The sequence below is a fragment of the Lissotriton helveticus genome, chromosome 2_1 (genome assembly GCF_964261635.1).
Source record: "Lissotriton helveticus chromosome 2_1, aLisHel1.1, whole genome shotgun sequence".
NCBI lineage: Eukaryota > Metazoa > Chordata > Amphibia > Caudata > Salamandridae > Lissotriton > Lissotriton helveticus.
The window spans coordinates 358,881,350-358,904,167 of NC_136059.1; the positions used below are offsets into that span (position 1 = coordinate 358,881,350).

The window sequence follows — 22,818 nt, forward strand, 5'->3', positions numbered from 1 at the left end:
ATAATCCATTCGACCAACTCGACAAATATGTTTGCAAAGGGCAACCAATTTGAAACAAATATTATGCAAGTCAACATTTTTAGTTAAAAGAACTACCACTATGAGCTGACGACTACGGGCGCCCCGGGAGTGCCTGAAAGGAGTGTTTGACGTCCTCAGCAGGGCGGGACCGAATATATGATGATACAACGAATTCCGTTGCAACGCATGCCTTTACCACGCATGCGTTACAACGGAATTCGTTTAGCACGCATAAACCTTTCACCGACTATTTGCGTGGTGACGTCATACGTCGTGAAGAGAAAACGGCATTTTTTTACCGATTTCTCTTAATCGACTCTGATGCCGACGTGACTTAAGGTGAGTTGTTTTATTTGGGGGGGAGACCCCCCCAAGCCCCCCCTTTTTTTTTTAACTTTTACCACATATGCCTTTACTACAAACATCGTAGTAAAGGCATGCGTGGTAAAGGCATTAGTTGTAACCACGCATGCGTTGTACTGCATGCGTGGTTAAAGATTTCGGGGAAACGGCTTCGTTGTAAAAGCCGTTTCCCGGCGGGACCAAGGTTAGTCACCGGCCCAGGAAGTACGTCAGGAAGCCCCAGAGAAGGAGGCGGGGTCAGCCAGCGTCCGAGGAGGAGGAGAAACGCCGGAGCAATGAGTTCCGAGAACAGAGAATGAGATCTGGACCGGTTACGAGGAGAGACTGAGCGAGGCAATGATACCGACCTCCGTTATCGAACCACGGTCTCAGGCAAGTGACACGGATGACCGGCCGCTATGTGAGCAGTTGGTTTCTCACCCACGCATGTCTAACGGGGCTATAAAAGATACTTTAGGGGTCTTGGGAATAGGACCTTTTCTTTTGGGGATTTAGAGAATTGCTCACACTTCCCCCTTTTTTGGTTTCTGAGTTTGTTGTGCAGCCTGCTAGGGGACTAGAAACCAGGCTGAGAGAAGGGTGTGGGTTCGGGAATCCAAGGAAGGGGAAAACCACCTCTCTTGGTGTCTGTTACTTTAAGTTTCCTCACTTTACCCTGTCCCAGTCCTCTTGGTTTTCCCCAGTGAATCTTAGAGAACCCCTGTCCATCCTTTGATCACACGTCCCAGGTGTTTTGGTGAAGGAGCCAGTACTTGTTTGTTTGGCAGGAAGCTAATTAACTATCCCATCTCATTTCTCAGAGGGTGTATCGGTATAAAAGAGGACCAGTGATGTAGAGACGATGCAACAGACACCCAAACAGCCGACGAGGAGAGACAAGGGAGGAAAAGATACGGAGCGGAAAACCGGGGACACATACATAAAGGAATACCTGGAGATACTTGCTATAAATAAACGTACTCTGCTTAAGCAAGCGTTATGTGGTCTTGTGTCTTGTCCTGTAACAGGTGGTTACAGAGAACATAGGATGAGAAAAAAAGAGAGTGAATACATTCTCAGACTAGAGACTAGAATGTAAGAACAAAAACATAGAAATGTACTATTGGATCCAGTAAAACATCCCCTTTACTAACCTTTCACATATTTTGGGCACATTTCTCCTGATAATACCACCCGTACAAATTGGGCACCATATCCCCATAACCCAGGGCAATAGTTGTCATCCGCTATGACTCAAGATGGACCTGTAGCTTCAGGTTTTATACCAGCTGCAGCCACCACATATTTTAAATGTCACAGCCAAGAAAGGCTCAACACCTACAATCTATATGATATATTGACCAACTTAAGTCATCTTTGTCACAGATAGCATATTCCTATGTAAAATTGTAACAATTAAACATCTACGACATGGATAGTATTATCATATTTTGCTTTTCATTCTGTGCTCTAGAGCCATATGGTTATGAAATCATCAGCCTATATTTCAGACCAGTAAAATTGCTGTATTATGAATCACAACAATTAACCAGCTCCTTTGGCTTGCTTTTAAGAGTCTCACAATGATAATTCTAGTTAATTCTTGACATGGTTAATTAACCCCAATATCCTGAGCCATGGATGCCTACGTAACGCCACTGATGTACCCAAAGCTCGGGCGATGGAGTCTGCACTGTCGAGGCTAGACTCAATAACTTGCCCTGAGGTCACCTCCTCATCCTGGATGATGACCAAGAAATGTGACTAAAGATCATTGGGCATTTTCGGTGCACAAGTACTAGCCATGTCCCATAAAGCATGGATAACCTGCCTAGAAGGCATGCTGCATTAAGACACTCCCAGCAGTAAAAACGTTTTGGAGCAGGCTTTCAGTCTTTTTGATTCACTAACGGTGGTGCCAAAGGGATAGTGCCCGCAGAGAATTTTGAAAATGATGATGTCTGTGTAACTAGACTTTCAAGGAAAAGAGTGTCCTGAGAGAAACTGAGGATCACCCGACCCTGGCCTGTATCTCCTAGCAATGGTCCAGTTGACAGCTGGAGTAGATGAGCGCTTGGTGCAGGTGGCAAGGACAGGATCCAGTGTGGCCTCATTAAAAGGGGCCGGAGGTTTTGCTGAATGAGTTGTAGGCTGCAGCACCTCTTAAAATATTGGCCCTGCATTCCAAAATGGGCAAACAAAAATCCAAAGTTTCTGCCACTTTTCTCATAACAGTAAGATAAGGGGGCACCCCAGTAATCAGAGGGCCTAAAGGGTCCATGAACTCAGATTTCAGGTGAGGTGTTGAGCCCAATGACATCCACAAGGTATTGGAAACCCCAAGGGGCATCACGAGAGTTTCCAGCATCATCTGGGTCTGAATACGTTAGAAAGAGTTCATCTATGGAGTGCCTCTTCTCCTTAGATTGCTTCTCCTCAAGGAGACACTGGGCATCCCTTCTAGCCCACTGAATAGTCCCTGAAGGTTATGAGTCGTGTGGGCGGGTTCCTGTGCCGTTATCGTAGCCAATAGCATTGAAGCCAAGACCATGACCAGCGGCAACGGGCTGGGTAGTGTTTGTGCCTGTACCAACAATGGTGTCATTGAGACAAATGGCAATGACTGGGGTATGGAAGGGTCTAACTGCTCTGTGGGAAGATATACAAGCAGGAAAGCCTGCAGGACAACCCAAAAGGAACAATGGGCCCAAAGGCGCACCGAAGGGCAACATGGCCTGCCTGAAAACCTCAAACATGGCATTCAGGTATAATACGTCATCGCACCACACCTCCGAGACGTCATCAACTGCTCCTTCAACTCCGCCACCTTCCCAGAAGACTGGAAACACGCTGAACTCACCGCCCTTCTGAAAAAACCAACAGCGGACCCCACCGAACTAAAAAATTACCGCCCCATCTCGCTTCTTCCATTCCCGGCCAAAGTCATCGAGAAAGCCGTCAACAACCAACTCGCCGCCTTCCTCGAAGCCAACAAATCCCTCGACCCCTCACAATCTGGCTTCCGAGCAAAACATAGCACTGAGACTGCCCTCATCGCAGCAACAGACGACATTCGAACTCTACTGGACAATGGAGACACAGTCGCCCTCATCCTCCTCGACCTCTCTGCAGCATTCGACACAGTCTGCCACAGCACCCTTCTACAACGCCTCAATAACATCGGAATCCAAGGAAAAGCACTTGAATGGATCACCTCGTTCCTCACCGGAAGAACCCAGAGAGTCCGCCTTCCTCCATTCAAGTCCGAGGCCTCTGAAGTCATCTGCGGCGTACCTCAAGGATCCTCACTCAGTCCCACCCTCTTCAACGTATACATGAGCCCCCTCGCGGCCATCGCACGCCAACACAACCTCAACATCATCTCCTACGCGGACGACACTCAACTAATCCTTTCTCTCACCAATGACCCCAGCACCGCCAAAACTAACCTACACGAAGGAATGAAAGAAGTTGCCGAATGGATGAAACAAAGCCGTCTGAAACTGAACTCAGACAAAACAGAAGTCCTCATCTTAGGTACTTCCCCCTCTGCATGGGACGACTCCTGGTGGCCGGAAGCCCTCGGAAAAGCACCCATCCCGACAGACCACGCACGGAACCTGGGCGTCATCCTGGATTCCTCACTTTCGATGAACAGACAAGTCAGCGCCGTATCCTCTTCATGCTTCAACATTCTTCGCATGCTCAGAAAAACATTTCGCTGGATCCCCTCCGAAACAAGGAAAACAGTCACCCACGCTCTGGTCACGAGCCGACTGGACTACGGAAACACCCTCTACGCGGGTACTACCGCAAAACTCCAGAAAAAACTCCAACGAATCCAAAACGCATCAGCCAGGCTCATATTAGACATCCCACGCAACGAACACATCTCTGGTCACCTTAAAGACCTCCACTGGCTACCCGTCAATAAGAGGATCACTTTCCGACTGCTTACCCACACACACAAATCACTCTACGACATCGGACCAGATTGCCTCAACTCTCGACTGTCCTTCTACACACCCCCCGCCAACTACGGTCTTCCAGCCAAGCCCTCGCCACTGTACCTCGCATCAACAAGACCACCATGGGAGGCAGATCCTTTTCATACCTGGCTGCTAAAACATGGAACTCACTCCCCGCTTACCTGCGCCTCACCCAGAACCACCTAGCGTTCAGAAAGCAGCTTAAAACGTGGATATTTGACAAATAATCCTCCTCCCCTTCCTAAGCGCCTTGAAACCCTCTGGGTATGTAGTGCGCTATACAAATTTTATGACTTGACTTGACTTGACTTACGTGATTCACACTGGGAAATCAGGATAGGGCTGTTCAAAAGACATTGGGGATGGAGGAGTAGGTGGCGCCAGGACCTCCACTGGTGCCTGCGGCAAAGGCTCTAAAGAAGCCTAGATGTCGACGAGGCCCGGCTCCAAAGAGGAGCCTGAAGAGAGAGGAAACCCCAGCAGGGAATTGCCTTGTTTTGTTCTTCCCGATGCTGTGCCTCCTCTTTTTCTTATGTTTATGGCAGGAAGACCTAGAAGTTGATGATCCTGGTGACCTCGAGAGAGAGATAGAGGCTGCGACTTGCATCTGCTCCTTTTGTCATCTTTGGCTCAGGGCATAAAGAGTTTAACTTCTCTTGCTTTTATGGTCTATGGATGCATATTATGGTATGACTCGCGAGTCATGACTAAAGCTTAGACACCAGAGGCAAACGTAATGGAAGCTGGTGGCCAGCATCTGACCCCCACAGTTTTTAGATGGTTTGAACCCTGACTATTTTAGAGGTGACATTTTACTGTTGCAGTTGAAAGAATTTCTAAGAGAAAGAAATGTACGTAGAGCTCCAGACTATATCAAAGGTGCAGAAAAAATAAATGGAAGAAAAGGTTACTTGAAGTCCTAGTTCTGCATCGTAGGAATCTTCATTGAACAGTAGCATAATTCTGTGCTGCCTGTGCAATCATAAGCGAATGAATAAAATGAAACTGCATTACCATTTTAACATAAAAAAAGAACTGGCTATCTGTGGTAACTTCCAGTTGGATGCACTATGGATAGAATAACCTCCTGGGGCTGTATTACGGAATGGGGCGCATTTTCCTCGTTAGTGTTGGGACCACCATTTAAAATGTGCGCCCAGCTCTAACAAGGAAAATGTGCCGCATTATAGTGAATGTGCTGCCCCCAGGGCAGTCATGAAGTCGTGCTGTCCTGTAGGCAGCGCACTCAGTGAAATACAGAGCAGCTTTGAAGCAGCCTCTCCATGTTTCACTATGCATTTTTAAGAGGGGTGAGAGATTCCCTTGCAGGCAGGTGCAGTGAGGGACTGCACCGGCTTGCAAGGGGATATCTAGGGCTCAATAGGGCCCCTTTTCCCCCTGCCGAGGGCTGCCATCAGGGGGCGCACAGACAATGCGCCTCCTGACAGCTTCTTTGCCTCTGGGCCCGCGTCTATAATAGGGTGAGGGCACGGAGGCATAGGGCCTCCCTCATAGTCATGAGGCCACGCCCCCACACAAATGAGGGCACACCCTCTTGACTAAGCACTGGTGCTATATGTGCGCCAGCGCTTTCAGTCTTACAGAAGGGGCTGCACAAGCGTATGCGGCCTCTCCTTTAATACCAATGTGCACATGGGTCACGCAAAGTGGGCGTACATGCCCATGGCACCCTGGGGTTACAAAATAATGGGGGGGGGGCACAGAAAATCCACTGGACCTGGGTAGATTATGGTACTAACGAGAAGTTTTCACAGTGAACAATGATTACAAAACGAAATTCATCATCACCTTTGAATAAATCATAAACAACATTTATTCATGTTAAACCCATTTATACATGTTGAACGCGTAATGTTCATGTGCATGAGCAGCACAATTGTCTGTAATAACGTGAGAAAGGTGCTCCAGAAGGAGATTGGTGGGAAGTGCAGCAATGTGTGCGAGTGAAGGTTGGTGAGAGAGGAAGGGCAATGTGCAATATAAACATCCAAAACACAAATAGCTTATCCAGCCACTTTAAGGCTAACCTATTTACAAAAACATGATATTAAAATGATTCGGTGAATTTATCACTGTCATCAATATATGGATAACAAAGTAAAGCCATCGACGTTTCGACCCCAAGGCTGCAGATAAGGATTCTGAGCCTTAGAGTAGGGTCTTCATCAAGACAATAGGAGAAACACTTCACCTACCAGGACATTCGGTGGGAAAGCTCAAAATACGGGGCCCTCAGGCTCCTAGGTCAAAGAGAAATCCAATTCTTGAAAAAGTGTCAATATATTATTCAATGGGATGTATGACGGTACGACGCGTACCGTTACAACGCGTCCCTTTACGACGCAGTTTTAACAACGCAAGTCGTTACAACGACTTGCGTTGGGGGGGCTGATAGTGAATAGTTTAATTTACTATTCCAACACCAGTCCCCGTGGATAGTAGGGAAGGTGTTGGATAGTAAATTAAACTATCCCCTATCCTAGAGCGCCCTCCAACGAAAGTTGTTGTAACGACTTTCATTGTTAAAGCTGCGTCGTAACGCAACCGCGTTGTAGCGGTTGCGTTGTAAAGGATGTTCCCCATTCAATGATATGCCCGGTTAGTCGTAGAGCAGAATAAATCCAATTGCTCTAAAATAATCTCCGCACAGGATAAATGTCCGTAAACTGGCTTGCCCAGGGAGCATGCTGGGTAGTACGGCCCCTGGGCTCTTAAAGAGACAGGTCCCTTTTTATCACTCTACAATGAAAGCTTATTGCTTCATTTTCTTTTTCTTCCCTCCATACATTTTCACCTTCCTGCACAATAAATGTAGCAGTGCAGGCTTGAAAACTGATATTCAGATTCATCATATGCTCCCAGAAAACTTACCTCTGATATGCCATCGCAGGGTGTGGCTCTTTATGAACACTTGGGGCCTTTTGGACTGCCCGTCTGATGTGCAGGAGGGCGAAATGTTAGTCCACTTTGACTCCTTAAATCAGAGAATTAGGCAGCTACTACTACAGCCGATTAAGAGTAGACAGGGGAACCCACTGGTTCGACACCCACTGCTCCTTAGCTAATCACAGGTTAAGGAAGGCCCGCTCTCCTATCCCGAAAGATCCCATTGCTATGTGTGAGACTTCTATAAATATACTCTGAAATGCAGGAAGAAAGCACTGAATAAATGACTGGGAGCTCCTGGAAAGTGCGTCGACCAAACACAAGGAGTGGTTCCACCTAATCCCCTTTTAAATTGCAGTGTTCCAGGCACTGACTGGGTTTCACACTTTAGTGCTATTTACCACTTGGTGGAAGATGGGTGCTTGAGGGAACAGCTGACGGACAAACTATCTCATTCACCAACACGGTTCGGCACCCTGCAGGAAGTTATTATAGCTATTAGGCCATATGGTAAAGCTCCAGGGCTGGATGGGTCCCCAAGGATTAAATTAAGTGGAATATGGACCTCTGGAGGACTCTGATAAGAAAACGAGTTACTTACCTGTAACTTCAGGTGTCCAGTATTGGTATCTTTCATAGATTCACATGCTTGAATCATCCCCGTCGTCAAAGTGTGAGTCTCACGGTACAAATAAACTATATACATAATAGTAATAAAATATCATACAATAGGCTATAATGCATCCTAAAGTCACTAAATTAGCCTATCCTTGTCTTTTTGTAAAAAGAACCAAACTTGGAACCCAGCCAATCAGGCTCCAGCACCCTCTAGAACACTCCACAGAGAGGCAAGTCCCTCAGATTTCGTAGCACATGACAGTAAGTATACAGTAATAAGGGAAGCCTCTCCGGGGAGCAGGGTGGGTCGCATGTGAATCTATGAAAGATACCAATACTGGATAACTGAAGTTACAGGTAAGTAACTCGTTTTCTTATCCATTATTAGGGTATCTTTCATAGATTCACATGCTTGAATCAGAATAGCTAGCAGTAAAAAATCATAATTCATTAGAGGATGGTGGGTATTATATAGATAACATTACACACTTTGTGCAATATAATAGTAAACATACTTATTTAACATAAGCCACATCATATGAGAAACATTAGAAACCTTAACAATGAAAAGAGACAGTATTCAAAAGCATGAACACAATAGTTACCTCTCGAAAGAGGCTTACCTTATTTGAAAAGATTACGTAACACTGCTTGACCAACTGCTGACTCAGCTTCTGTAGCCAGACCCAGACAGTAATGCCGTGTGAATGTGTGCACATTCTTCCATGTCGCAGCACGGCAAATCTTCTCCAGCGGCACTCCGGCAAAAAGCAGTGCAGATGATGACACGGCCCTTATGGAATGAGCTTTAGGCTGCAAGGACAGAGGGCTTCCAACTTTAGAGTGGCAAAATTGAATCGCTGATGCAATCCATCTTGCAATTGTGGATTTCGTCACAGCTGTACCTGGTTTTTGACCACCTTAAGATACAAACAATTGATCCAACTTCCGGATGGATACAATTTGTGAGAGGTAGAATTTAAGGCACCTTTTAATGTCCAGAGTGTGTAGGGCCTTCTCAGCCGTGGTAGACGGACTGGGAAAGAAAGTACGTAGAATAATGGGCTCATTAAGATGGAACCTTCTGAATGGCGGTAGGATTCGTTTTTAAGAGAACATAGTCATTGGTGAACCTTATGTATGGCTGTTTGATAGTAAATGCATGAATTTCACTGACTCTCCTAGCAGAGGTAAGCGCCAACAAAAGAGCAGTTTTCCATGCAAGATATTTAAGATCTGCTTTGTGCACAGGTTCGAATGGGTTCTTAATGAGCTGAGACAGAACCAGATTAAGCCTCCATTCAGGGGGAGGAGCTCTAATGGGCGGAAAAGCTCTAAAGGGACCTTTTAAAAGTTGCTTGACCAAACGGTTAGGAGCAGACAGATGGGCCGTCAGTAGAACGTCTGTACGTTGAGATTGCGGCCAGATGCAGCTTAACTGATGCGAACATGAGTCCAGACTTGGTTAATGAGAGAAATTAGGGGGAAAATCTTTTCTGGAGAACATTCCAAGGGATGTGTATCATTATTACAGCACCAAGAACAGAAACGTTTCCATTTCGGAGAATATGTTTATAGAGTAGAAGGAGCTCTTGCTTTTGCAAGTATATCCCTACAGTCTTGCGGTAAATCTAGCTCCTTGAATTCAGTGAGCTCAGAAGCCAGGCATGAAGCTGCAGAGGGGCTGGATGCGGAGAATCTGGCCCTTGCTCATTGTCAATAGAGTTGGAGACACTGGGAGACAAATGGACTGCATTCTGGGTGTAGGAGAAGCTCTGTGAACCAGTGCTGACGCGGCCATCATGGGGCAATGAGAATCATTCGGCACGGTTCCAGTTTCATTTTTCTGTGAAGCCTAAGGAGCAGCGGAAGGGGGGGGGGGAGCGTAAGCGAAAATCCCCGTCCATCTCACCATGAAGGCGTATCCCCAAGAGCCCTTCTCCGGATACCAACTGGCATAGAATAGGCATTTCTGATTTGTCTTGGAGGCAAAGAGATCCAAGTTGGGTCTACCCCACATCAGAAAAATGTGATTCACTACTGACTGTTCCAGTTTCCATTCATGGCAAGAATTTGATGTTCTGCTCAGTGTCCACCAGAGTGTTGTTTACTTCTGGCAGATGCTCCACCTTTATAGTAATGTGATGAGAAAGAAGCCACTTCCATATGCTATGAGCTTCCTGAGATAGGATGTGAGAAAGAGTACCCCCTTGCTTGTTTAGGTAATGCATGCAAGTGGTGTTGTTGGTTCTTGTGAGAACTGATGAACCCTGAAGTCTTGGGAGAAGTGACTGTAGGGCCAGAAAAATAGCTTGAAGCTCTAGGAAATTGATGTGCATTCTTGACGATGCTTTGGACCATTTTCCTCTTATGCAGAGATCTTGGAGGTGCGCACCCCATCCTTTGAGGGACGGGTCTGTAGTCAAGATGAATTCTGGGGGGTGAGGAAGAAAGGTAAGCCCGGACGAGACATTGCTGGAGCGCTGCCACCAAAGCAGAGCCTCTCGCATAGCCGGGGTTATCTTCACCAGGTCGTCGAACGACCCTGTTATGTGAAGCCATTGACTGTCCAGTTCTTCTTGAAGAGGTCTCATTCTGAGACGTGTGTGAGGAATCAAAAGGACTGCAGAGGACAAAATTCCGAGAAAGGATTTTATCTTTCTCACAGAAGCAAACCTTCTTTGTCGTAGGTCTGACGCTAGAGAAACCAGATGCGATTGTCTTTCTGTGGACAAGGATGCTTTGTCCTAGATAGTGTCCAAAACTGCTCCCAGAAACTGAATTATTTGAGACGGTAGAAGAACTGATTTTTAGGAATTGAGAGACAGTCCCAGTAATTGAAACATGCGAAGGCAGGTGTGTGTTGCTTCTGAAACCTGCTGAAAAGACAGAGCTTTTATTAGCCAATCATCCAGATATGGGAAAAGCTTTAGCCCCTGCAGCCTGAGATGAGCCGCAACCGGAGCAAGGCATTTTGTAAAAACTCTTGGAGCTGCACGCATGCCAAACGGGAGAACCTTGAACTGAAAATGCGCACCTGCCAGAATAAAAGGGAGGTACTTTCCATGTTTGGGGTGGATCGGGTTGTGGAACTATGCATCCTGTAGATCTACTGTTGTCATGAAGTCGGCATGGTCTAGGAGCCATAGGATCTCTTGAAGAGTAACCATGCGAAAGGATTTCTTTTGCAGGTATTTGTTCAGTTTCCTCAAATCTAGGATTGGTCTCCATTCTCCCGACTTTTCTTGACTAAAAAGAAACAGGAGTAAAAACCTCTTCCCACTTGAGAGCGAGGCACTTTCTCTATAGCTCCTTTTTGTAGCATAGTCCTTGCCTCTTTCCTGAGAAGAGCTAGATGTGGTGGATGCTTCTTTAAAGCTGGATGGGGGAAGGAGGTTTACAAATTCCAGGGTGTGTCACAATTTGATTATTTCCAAAACCCACTTGTCCGAAGTCAGCTTTTTACATTGGTTAAAATGACAAGAAATGTTCGGCATCTTGGTGGTGAAGTGTGGCAGAACTGTTGCATTTGTTGGGGAAACGTCACTGTTTCCTACCATTATCTCTGTCCTGCAGGGGCGGTTTCCTCCTGGTCTGTTGTCTGTAAGAGGCAGCAGGGGGTGCTCTGTAAGATTGTTGCTGCTGTTGAAAAACATATCTGTTCTGATAAGACTGGGGTTGGTACTTTTGATACCCTCCATGAAAGGAGAAAGACCCCCTGCCACAGGTGGCATCTTCCTGTATTGAAGCGTACCCAGGCCTTTGCCAGTGTCAATGTCTTTTTTAATCTCTTGCAGGGCATCGTCGTTGTACTTGCTAAAGAGCGCATCACCATCGAAAGGTCTGTTGAGGATTTTGCTTTGAATTACCGGGAGAAAAGTGGTGGATTTAAGCCAGCCAGGGCGATGTAGAACCGTCGCTCCAGCCAGTAGTCGGAATCCTATGGAGGCTAGATCCATGGAAATGTTGATTGTTTTCAATGCCTATTTTTCCCCTTACAGGAGAATTTTTCTCGCCTTGTGCTTCTTATCCTCTGGTAAAAACTAAAGGTATGTGGCAATATCTGACCACATTTGGTGGTCATACCTCCCTAGGATTGCCAAATGAGTTAGCGGCATGAATGGAAGCACCTGCACCATGGTGGTAAACCTCTTCCCTATACGGTCGAGCCTCCTACCATCCTTGTCAGGAGGCGCAGTCATCAGCACCAATGAATTGCTCGACCTGCACTGAGCATCATCATCTTGTACCCCTTGGTCTTGTGGTATAGGTACAATATCTTGAGGCCCAGCGGCCGGGGCAGATGAACTTGTTATGCAAAACAGATGGAGGAGAAAGCTGCTTAGAACAGCGTCAGCCGCAGTTGGAAAACGAGTGTAGTAATCTTGCAGCATAACTGCCAAGTCCTGTACCAAAGCTACGGGCATCTGCACTACAGGTTTCTGACAAGTCAATAAAACTTGAGGCCTTTGCACTGTTTGATAAGGCACATAATACTCTTCTTCCGCATCATCCTCTTTGTATTCAACATGAAGCTAAGAAGGGCTGTGTGCAGGACTGAACAGCCCATCATCCTCTGACTCTTCCAAAAAATGGCTCTGAGGCAATGGAGAAATGTATGACGGGTCGTGGTAGTAGCCCCTCTCAGACGGGAGTGTAGACTCTAATTTTGATGATAAAATAGGAGTCACCTGCAGTGAAGAAGGCCTTTTCAGTGGGATCGTTAACGAGATAACCATGGATGGAGACAGGGACAGCTGAATCTGCTATTACCGATGTTAGCATCAGCGTTGTCGACGGAAGACCCGTCATCGACGATGTCGTTGTCGAAGTGGAGTCCTTCGTCGACGGTGGAATCGTCTACGAGAATATAACTGTCATCGACGGTAGGAGCGTCAAAGGGAGAGGAACTACCGTCGACGGTTGGAGCGTCGTCGAGAATGGCGTCGTCGGTGGTGCCGTCGACGGAGGCGAGACTGATTGCCGGCGGCATCGTCGACGTTGTCGACGGCAGAAGCGATTTAATCTTCGTTGTCGAAGGTATAGATCTTACCGGCTCTTCCGTCGATGGGGTCTTTTTGACGATGACAATCTGATAGACTCTGACTGAGTCTTGGACTGCTTCAATGCCGTTTTAAATGGCACTTTTGATGTTTCCACAGTTTTTCCTTCTGAGGAGAAAGAAAGCTTTTCTTTTTAGAGGAAGAGTGGCTAGCCTCCTGATGTGACTTTTTAGATGATTTGCCAGCTCTTTCAGGTGGATCCTCAGACCTATCCCTCTTCTTAGACGCTGGAAGGCTCTCACTATCATGTTCTTCAGACACCACTTCAGATCTCACCTTCAATTTCTCCAGCCAGATCAACAACCTGCCTTCACTATCCTTTAGGGTCTTTGAAGAAAAAGTTCTACAAATCCTGCAGTCCTTGACCTTATGAGAAGGATATAAACAATATATACATTCCTTGTGGGGATCCTCAAAATGCAATCTCTTTTTCCCACAGGAACTACAAGGCAAGAATAATCCTTTCTTTGAAGATTCAGACATCCTGTACTCACAGTATTCAGCAAACTTTGTGACTCCCTGTCACACGACATGCAGTAGAAAATCTCAGGGACTTGTCTCTCTGTGGAATGTTTTAGAGGGTGCTGGAGCCTGATTGGCTGGGTTCCAAGGATGGTTCTTTTTACAAAAGGACAAGGATAGGATAATGTAATGACTTTAGGGTCTATTATAGCCTATTATATGATATTTATTACTATTATGTATAAATTTTATTTGTACAGTGAGACTCCCACCTCGATGGTGGGGATGATTCAAGCATGTGAATCTAAGAAAGATACCACATTACTGGATAAGGAATGTATTTAACAACTCCTTAAGCATTAAGATCCCTATTTCCTGGTCCCTTTCTACATTAGTTCCTATCTTTAAAAAATGGAACTGTATGTCACCTAAATGTTACCGCCTCATCTCTCTTATTGAAAGTACAGTTATGGTCATTGGGCAGGTGATGTTTTATCTCTTAAAATCATGGGCAAACTACAATAATATCTTGTGTCCCTCCCAATTTGGATTTCGACAGGGGCTCGGTACACCAAGCGCTGTCCACTGTACCAGGCTTTTATGGATTTGTCGACATCTTTTGCTGTGTTAATAGATCCAAACTTTGGTTGATGTTGCTGGACTTTGGATTGGAGGTGTCACTGGTGAACCTCCTGCACACTTTACATTCGGAAAGCGAAGGTTCGATATGGTCTGGCTGGAGAACTGTCAGACACTATTCTCCTAACCCGTGGGATGCACCAAGGATGTTTTATGGCCCCACTACTTTTTATTATCTATATCAACAATCTGTATCCTGCTTTGGTTAACCTCTTCGAGGCTCATGACGAGGTCAGCTCGTCATGAGCCACGGCGCTCCGGTGCACATGACGAGCTCAGCTCGTCATGAGCCGTGGAACGCTCAGGTGCTGAGCGTTCCACGGGAGGTAATACACCTGTGACGAGCTGAGCTCGTCATGAGCACCGGAGCGCCGTAGCTCATAACGAGCTCAGCTCGTCATGAGCATGGGGGCGCTGTGCGCGCCCCCCTCCCCCAGCACAGCGGGGGAATTACCCACCAGCGAAGGGGCAAGAGCCACTAGAGAAATCCCTATGGTTTTCCCAAGTACCTGTACTGGTGCTGATCTGTGCAGATGATGCAGTACTTATGGCACAGACTCCAAGAGCTCTATGCATGTTGGTGGAATCTTTTATATCCTTTGTGAGTGACCTGAACCTAGCCACAAACTATGAGAAATCACATATAATGGCATGTGGACCAGGCAGGAAAAACGTATCCAATCTAAGGGTGAGGGGACAATTAGTGGGCAGCGTGAATTATTTTAACTATCAGGGGGTTTTTCTTAGCTGCTCTGGTTCTTTGACAGCTGTAGGTTAACTAGTTACAACAGGGGATCAGTGGGGCAGTGAGAGCATTATTTAATTTGCAGCAGGCATGGGGACAGTTTCTCCTGTTTTTGAACATTTATATTGCTCAGAGTTTATGTACGGTGCTATACGGTGCTGGGCTATGGAGTTATAAGGATGTTTCCACCTTGCAGATTGAGGCAAATTGTATTTGCAGGCAGCTTTTGTGTCTTCCACCAACCAAGCTCACATTTTATTATGTACTCAGAGCTTAAAACTCCAGTATATAACCGACAATTATTTTGTACTCGGAGCATAAACCTCCAGTATATAACCGACAAAGTTAGGTTAGTGCCCTCTCACTTTGGGTCTGTGTTTCGGCAAATACAGATGCAGTCTGAACAGAGATATCCTTACAGACAGCCTTAAACTGGATAAGCGCCTCTCAATTCCCTGTCGGGAAAATGTACAAAAACGTTTTAACGGACTAAACCTACATTACTTTTTCGATGCCCATCTCACTTTCAGAATATGTGGTAAGATGATGGCGAAGTATTGCTTCTTAGAGTTCTGTCACTCCCAATATTTGAACAATGAGTCAAGCAGAAGCACTATCAAAGAGTACCTCACCTTCTTTGTACCTGAGGAGCCTGTACAGGATCTTGTATACCGCTCTCTCGTTGGAGAGATGTTTACTGTTTCGCTTTAGGGCTGATATGGTGGGGTGGCTTTTTAGGTTTCGCCCTGGCCCAGGGCGAAATCTTATGTCTTACACTGTGTGCTTTAGTTCAGCCTCTCTCTTCCATTGGCTAGCTCCATAAATGGAGGCTAGCCATTGGAAGAGAGATCTGTCCGTCATTTACCGAGGCGATTGGTGGGCGTTCCCGACGATTCTTTCCCTCTCCGCAACGTCATGAAGACGTGGCCACTGTGGGCGTGTACTTTTTTTTTTTTACACCGATGTTTGTGTTCATTGTTCGTCTTGTCCCTGTCCCGCTGGCTGTTTCCTGACCACCCTCCCGCTGTCCGTGTGCCTGCCCGCCCCCCTCCCGCTGTCCGTGTGCCCATTAACCTGCCCCCCCTCCCTCTGTCTGTGTGCCTGCTCGCCCCCTCCCGCTGTCCGTGAGCCCGTGACCCCGCCCCCCTCCCGCTGTCCGTGTGATATTTTCTTCTGTCCTCTCTCTGGTCCTTGATCTAGAATCTGAGCTCTTACCTGTCTCCTTGGGGCCTGAACCCCCCTCTCTCATCGCTGCCCCCTAAACTCAGTACTGCCATTTTCAATTACTTGCTTGCCCTGTCCTGCGTGTGCGGCTCCCTCACATGTCCATAACATACTGTTCATTGTCCTCGTTACTGCCCTTCCTCCAACTTTCTTTGCTTGCTGCCCCTTGGTCTTTCTTTGCTGTTTCCTCATCTCCCCTTTCCCTCTCGGAAGTGTGACTCCTCGTTAGCCGCTCACAACCAGGGGGATTTTAGTTTATGAAGTACGTTAAATATGACGCTAAAATGAAGAAAGGTTTAAAAAATGAACGAGAAGCAGAGCTGTTGGGATGTCATTGAAGCGTTTTGTGACGCCATGGAAAGCCAGTGTGGTGTTCTCAAAAGCGAGTGTGAAGTAATCACAAGTAGTTTGATTCCATCCACACCTATTGTGATGTCATCCAACATGATTGTGATGTCATTGAATGCTGCAATGATGTCATGACCATTTGGCATTATACCTTCGAAAGCTGATATGACATCATCAAAAACTGACAAGAGACAATTTAAAATAATTGTGACTTCATCAGAGCTCATGTGATGTCATCAATATATAACTGAGGCGCCATTGGAGAAGGTGTGAGGTCATCAAAAGTTGTGTGGACGCCATGGACAACCCTAGGGATGCTGCTGACAGGTTTTGGAGACTTCGCAAAGGCACGAGGCGTGGGATGAAACCACAAATGGGAAAAGCGTCTCGTCAGGGGCAGTAGGCGCCACAATAAATGCAATTACAATGACATCGTGCTATCGCCAACAACTGGGAGTTGTGACCTCATAGACCTCATAGTAAGCTGCCATGAGATTAGTTCTAACTCGTACAATGCCGATCTAGACGATGTTGGTGCCTTGACAACTGTTGCGATATGATCAATTATTGTCATGACTTCGTTGACACCTGTTGAATATTGTTAATTAGTGGGATCGTGCGATATTAAACTATTGTGATGCAATGAACTAGATGTTTTGGTGTCATCGATAGCTGTTGATCTATGAATAATTTCTGTTAGGGTGTCATTCATAGCCATGAGATAGAAGTATTGCGGCTATGATGCCAATGATGACTATTGCAATATAATAATCCACTGTTGTGATATAACAGATACACTTGTTGACATCATTATTTCTGTTCTGATGAGTTCATCCATAACTGTTGTTATATAATGAATTATGTATGTCATCCCTATCGGTTGTGATATGGGGTACTTTTATAATGCCTATGATATATGTCGCGATACTGTGAAGTAGTTCTATCAGTCGCTATTGTGCAGTGGCGCCTCACTTTTACCGTGCCATTAAACACTCTTGCGATCTGAATGAAGGGTTGATGGAACGAAGCCACGGAAGGCTGTTGTGACGTCATTGGTGGCTGTGGTGATGCCACGAGAGCTGCCACGCGCGCCCATGTCTCGACAGAAGCCTCCGCTCCACCCAGCCCTCATTATTAGTGGGTGCATCGAGGTACGTGGGTGGCTCGGAGGCGATCCCCAGGTTTCCTTTCTCGTGGCCCTGCCACTCTCGCCCGGCCTGAGAGCCGGAGGTCTGCGCTCGTCGGGCCACACCGCTTCCCTGGAAGTAAATATGCGGCCGGGGTCACCTGTGCGGCTCTCTCCTGCCCTCCCTAGCATGTCACAGCCTAGGGGGCCTTATCTTCATCTGAATGTGTGTGCGCTGTATTACCGGGTGTTATGTAGCGCGCTGTGTGCTAAACACCTGAGCTCTTTGTACAGCGCCTATCCCCCCGCTGGGTTTCTCCGCGCTAGGATTCCAGGCTGATATCACTGTAGAGCAGTCTAGTGACCGTAGGATGGCCTCGAGGCGCTCCACGTTCTCGGGGTCGACACTAGTGTTTTGATATAAATTCGCGCAGTGGCTGACTGGCATGTGATTTGCAAGACACAGGCCCGCGCGGCCGGTCCCTCGCCCCAACCCCCACCCGACTGGGCACGTGAAGGTCGCTGGGTAGGCTGGCAGCCTACCCAGGGCGCCGTCGGAGGGTGCCCACATCCGCCCGCTGTCTAAGGGACGCAATGAGATGCGCCCATGAAGCAGGTGGAGACACTGGGTACCAAACGTGCACCGATAGCCGCGAGGGCACTCCTGCCTAGGGTGAGGGGTCCTGGCACTCCGTACACCACCAAGTACTGGGCTGGGGTTGCTTTCTATACATTCCCGCTTTGGAAGGTAGACTACCAGGTACGTAGGGTAATTTACCCAGGATCACACAATGCAATAAAGCGCAGAAGATGGGGTTAGAAATCATATCTGCTGGAGGCACAGCGGAAGGTGTATTCCCCGGCGCTGGTCTCCCCGGGATGGCGGAAGCGTTTCATCGTGTGAGATTGTGAATGCTTACAATACATTAACATGCATGTGTGTTTCTGTGTCTACAGAGAGTGTGTGAATTAGTTGTAAGCGCACATCATTTGTGAGGATATTGTATGCCTTTAATTGCCTTTCTATACATCTATTATGTGGACATATATGAATTAATTGTCTGCGAGCACACACTAAGTGAGTGTAGGTATGCATTACATGTATCTGTTTTCATGTAGCATGTGAAGAGCATGTCTGTTCACATCTGTTTGTCCGTACAGTTTTCTGTGTATATTTGATGATCTCTGTGCATGTAGTAATGGCTTTGTAAGTGTTGGTGGATGTGTGTGTTTGTTGTTGCCTGTGCACTGTGTAGTTGTGCTATTCTGTGTATATCTTTTACTGTATGGGCATTACTTTGCATGTACTTTCCCTCTCTCTCTCTGTCTGCATACACACACGTCTCTGAGTGAGTACGTGATGAAACTCGCGCTTGTGTGTCTGTGATTGTGATGTCTCTGTGTATGTAACCGTTTGTGTGTATGAAGATGCAGGTGACTGTGCTTCTATCAGTGTGTCGCTTTGTATCAATGTGTAGCTTGGTGTTTCTGTATGATTGTTCTCATATCTCGAGTTTGTGTACTTGAATTTGTGTGGTGATTATGTGTTTATTGAATGTATTTGCAGTTCTATGTACATCTCAGAACTACAGAACACCAAAATAAAGATAAACTGTTGATGTCAACAATATACCATACAAAAAAGACTACATAAATAATCTGACATGTTAAGTAATATAAAAAACAGTCACCTTATCCAGCAATTGAGAGCTGAGTGGCGTGATCATATTAACTCCATTCCTGGAATACCTGAGGCTGACCCTTGTGGGCGGTGTTAGGTGCATGCTAATATGTGTCATGGCATGCTGTAGTGCTTGCCTCGACTTTGCAGTTACATTGTGTGTCTTAATTGCTGCCTATATTTTCACAGTCTGCTGCACTTGCACATCTCACTGCCCATGTTTGGTCTATCTGTGTGTGTCTCTGCTTCAATGCATGCTATCCTATGTTTTTGCATAGTGCAACGACTCCCACTTACTTAGCATCCCGGCACTTTGTGTAGACGTTGGTCTCCAGTTGTGCTTCGCCCAGCAGAGGATTGTCACTGGGAGAGTTCATTCCTGAACCACATTGGTGTGGGTGGGTGGTTGGTCTCACATTTGCGAGAGATTAAGCTAATGGCAATGTAAAGGACAATGCCATTTATTTATCTGTTTTAAAAACCAACACATAAATACATCATTTGTCATTTACAATGCCAATATCTCTAACTTTTCCAAAGGCGAAACCATTGCATTGTAAATGCTTGTTAATTATTGAGGTACTTCTGGCTCCCTGAGGTCGCCGCTACCAGCTTGTCCCTGCAACAAACTGTCTGGTCAGACTTTGATGCACATTTTTTGTGTGTAAAGTTTATAAAATGTATTTTATTTTTATTTATTAAGCCGATCTTAAAGCCCCTGAGTTTTAGAAAGTGCAGGGAGCCTCTTTTTTTCTTCAGCTTTTAAATGGTTATGATGTCTGCTAAAGTGTGTGTTCCTTTTTTAAAGCAGCGAGTTGCAGGAAATCGATGGATGGTTAACTGCAATGCAAATGTTTTTTAATGAAAAGATCTCTAGGTGTAGGGTAATGGGTTTATGATTCCGAATGTGGCGGTGGCTGTACATGATAACGTTTTTTCTGGGGGGAATGTTGTAGGAGACTTAACCCGATCAGGACACTTGGTGGATTATCGTTTTATTTTGTTGTTGATTTGCTACCTGAAATTATTTTTCTTGAATGTATTATATGCATGTTTTTATTATGTACCTTTTATTGAACTTTGTATGAGCCGAATAAAGTGTTATGAACTGAACTACATACTGTTGCTGTAAAAAATGACGGTACCTAATTCCTTAACCCAAACTGTTCTTACAAAAACCGGAACTCCTCTACGTTCATCTTAGGACACTGAAGCGCATGCAAACGACACAAATTGCTTAAGAAATCATTACTAAATGAACAAATATAAAGATAAAATATAAGCTTACATTTATAAGGGCTTTTATACTGCTCTGAAAAGAATAGAATAATGTATGAGGCCCGACATTGACTCAGTTTGACTTTTAAAGATTAGGTGGCGACCTCTCTGTAAATGTTTTTTTTGCCCGACAGCACAAATAAAGTCTTAGAAAAAAACAGTTTATTTTGTAACATATTGCACAGACAAGCAGACGTTTCAAAAAAACAAAACAACTTGCATCATTTGTATTATTTATGTTTACCTGTAAACTGTTTGTAGTCGGTGCCTTCGGCCTGTATTATTTCAGAACTAGCTGGGCGTCCCAAGAAAGATTGCAATTTCTCCTGAAAAGTATGTGCGGGTGTCAGCTTTGGCGGTAAGTGCATTTCTACACTATTTAACCTAAAAACATGGAATTTTAACGTTAGTAACTTAGCCATTTTTATTGTAAAATGGGCACAATATTATAAGAAACTCCAAAAGAGGCACAACAAAATTAACTTATACATGGTATTTACGAGGACATTCTCTTAAAGAAATAAGAAATCCTTCTGGCACACCTGTAATAATCCTTATTTTGGTGTTATTCAAAAACAAATTCGGGCTGACTTTAGCAACTCCTTAGGAATGACAGGACAGCGAATAATAAGTGAGGAGAAGTATTTTATTCAAAGTACCCCAGCCACAGCCTCTTCAGGTCGCTTCCAACTTTCATCTCCTCACCTCAACACCCAATACTTTAGAACTCCTCATGGGGGAAGACTCCACTAACACCAATTTAAGGGGATGTGAGGAGGATACCACACACCTTTCCCCTAATAATTAGAGAACAAGCATTGAAAATGCAATAGGTCTCGCCCTCGTTTAAGTGAAAGCAATTATGTTTGTAATTAGGTGGCTTTTTAACTTTGCTTTTATTAGTGTTTTTCAAACTTTCATGTACACAACATGCATATGTATGCATATATGTATAAATATATGTAGGCATGCATTTATATTTGTACTTACATAGATATGCAGATGTATATATATATATATATATGTATATATATATATATATATATATATATATATATATGTGATGAAAGTTACTGTACATATGAAATCGTTATGTTAATACCATTATATTTATGTATATATTTAAGTATATTTATATATTTATCATACTACTGGTTTTAATGTTTAATCAGTTTAGTGTTGCAGTTAGAGTCATCTATAAAATTACTGACTCGTCTTTGATATCATGTTTTGCATTCAAGCACTTTATTAACTACAAACTCATTAGATGTTTGCTTCAACATTTCTAGAGATGTCCTTTGATGTGTTCATCCGGGCACATTAGCCACGAAAATCGGTTGAACGTGAAGTGTTTCTTCTATGTCTTTGTACCATGTGATGGGGGTGAAAGCTTCATTGAGAAAAACACACAGCATAAAAACTGAAAGCGGACTGCGTTTCCGCTAGTGAACAAGGATACTTTGTATTCGAAACGCGTTTGACTGTGGCTAAATAAAAACAAGACCTCTGTATCCACGTAACCTTGGGTGTCCGTTTCCCGGCGAGGGACTGGGATAGTACGAGATTATATATATATATATATATATATATATATATATATATATATATATATATATATATATATATATATATATATATATATATATATATATATGACCTACTTTCCATAGGAATTCCGCAACATTCTATTTAGAATAACTTTGGAGCCGGTCGACGAATCTTCGCGAATATCTCAAGAAGATGGGGCGCTCCGCTCCTCTCCAATCCTGAAAGGTTTGGGGTGATTTGTCAAGCGGGGGCCGAGAAAAAAGAAGAATCCCAAACGTGTTTTCCCAATGCCATTTCTCATAGGGACCTTTAGACACGGCTACAGCCCGAACTGCTGAACGGAATTACACCAAATTTGGCAAAAAGGTAGAGTTTGGTTCGCAGATTACGTTTTTTTTGTTAAATGGTGTAAATCCGTTCAGTAGTTCCTGAAAAAATCAAAAGTGAAATCATAGATATATCGATAGACGAAGTACCATACGCGTACCCTCCCGAGCACGAGCTTTGTGCTAATTGGCTGTCAACACTCCAAACCAGGAAGTGTTGGCAGCCATCTTGTGCCTTGGTAGAACCGAGGCACAAGAAAGCAGAGGAAAAAAAACCACGCAAAACATGCAAAGGGGGCAGGGTAGAATTTAAATTTAAATCGCGAGATACGCGTAGGGTACGCGTACACTGGCGATAAAAAAAAACCCGAAGCGCCGCTCTCGCGCTGTAATGTAAATTAGCCCCCGGGGGGGGCCAAGTCCCGGGGGCTTTATAAAAAAAGTGTGGGGGGCCCAATCCCCCCCCACACTGCCCCAGGTACCGCCACCCCCGGGGCTTAA

The 22,818-nt window shown here is 45.2% G+C and overlaps 1 protein-coding gene across 4 annotated transcripts in view; it reads right to left on the reverse strand.

The window, feature by feature from the left end:
- Nucleotides 1-22,818, reverse strand: part of CPLANE1 (ciliogenesis and planar polarity effector complex subunit 1) — a 2,766,109-nt gene that overhangs the window by 1,914,294 nt on the left and 828,997 nt on the right. For all 4 annotated transcript variants that reach the window (XM_078674971.1, XM_078674972.1, XM_078674970.1 and 1 more), the window contains exon 18: nt 20,688-20,827. In XM_078674971.1, coding sequence (XP_078531097.1) covers nt 20,688-20,827 — 140 coding nt within the window. The remainder of the gene's footprint in view (nt 1-20,687; nt 20,828-22,818) is intronic.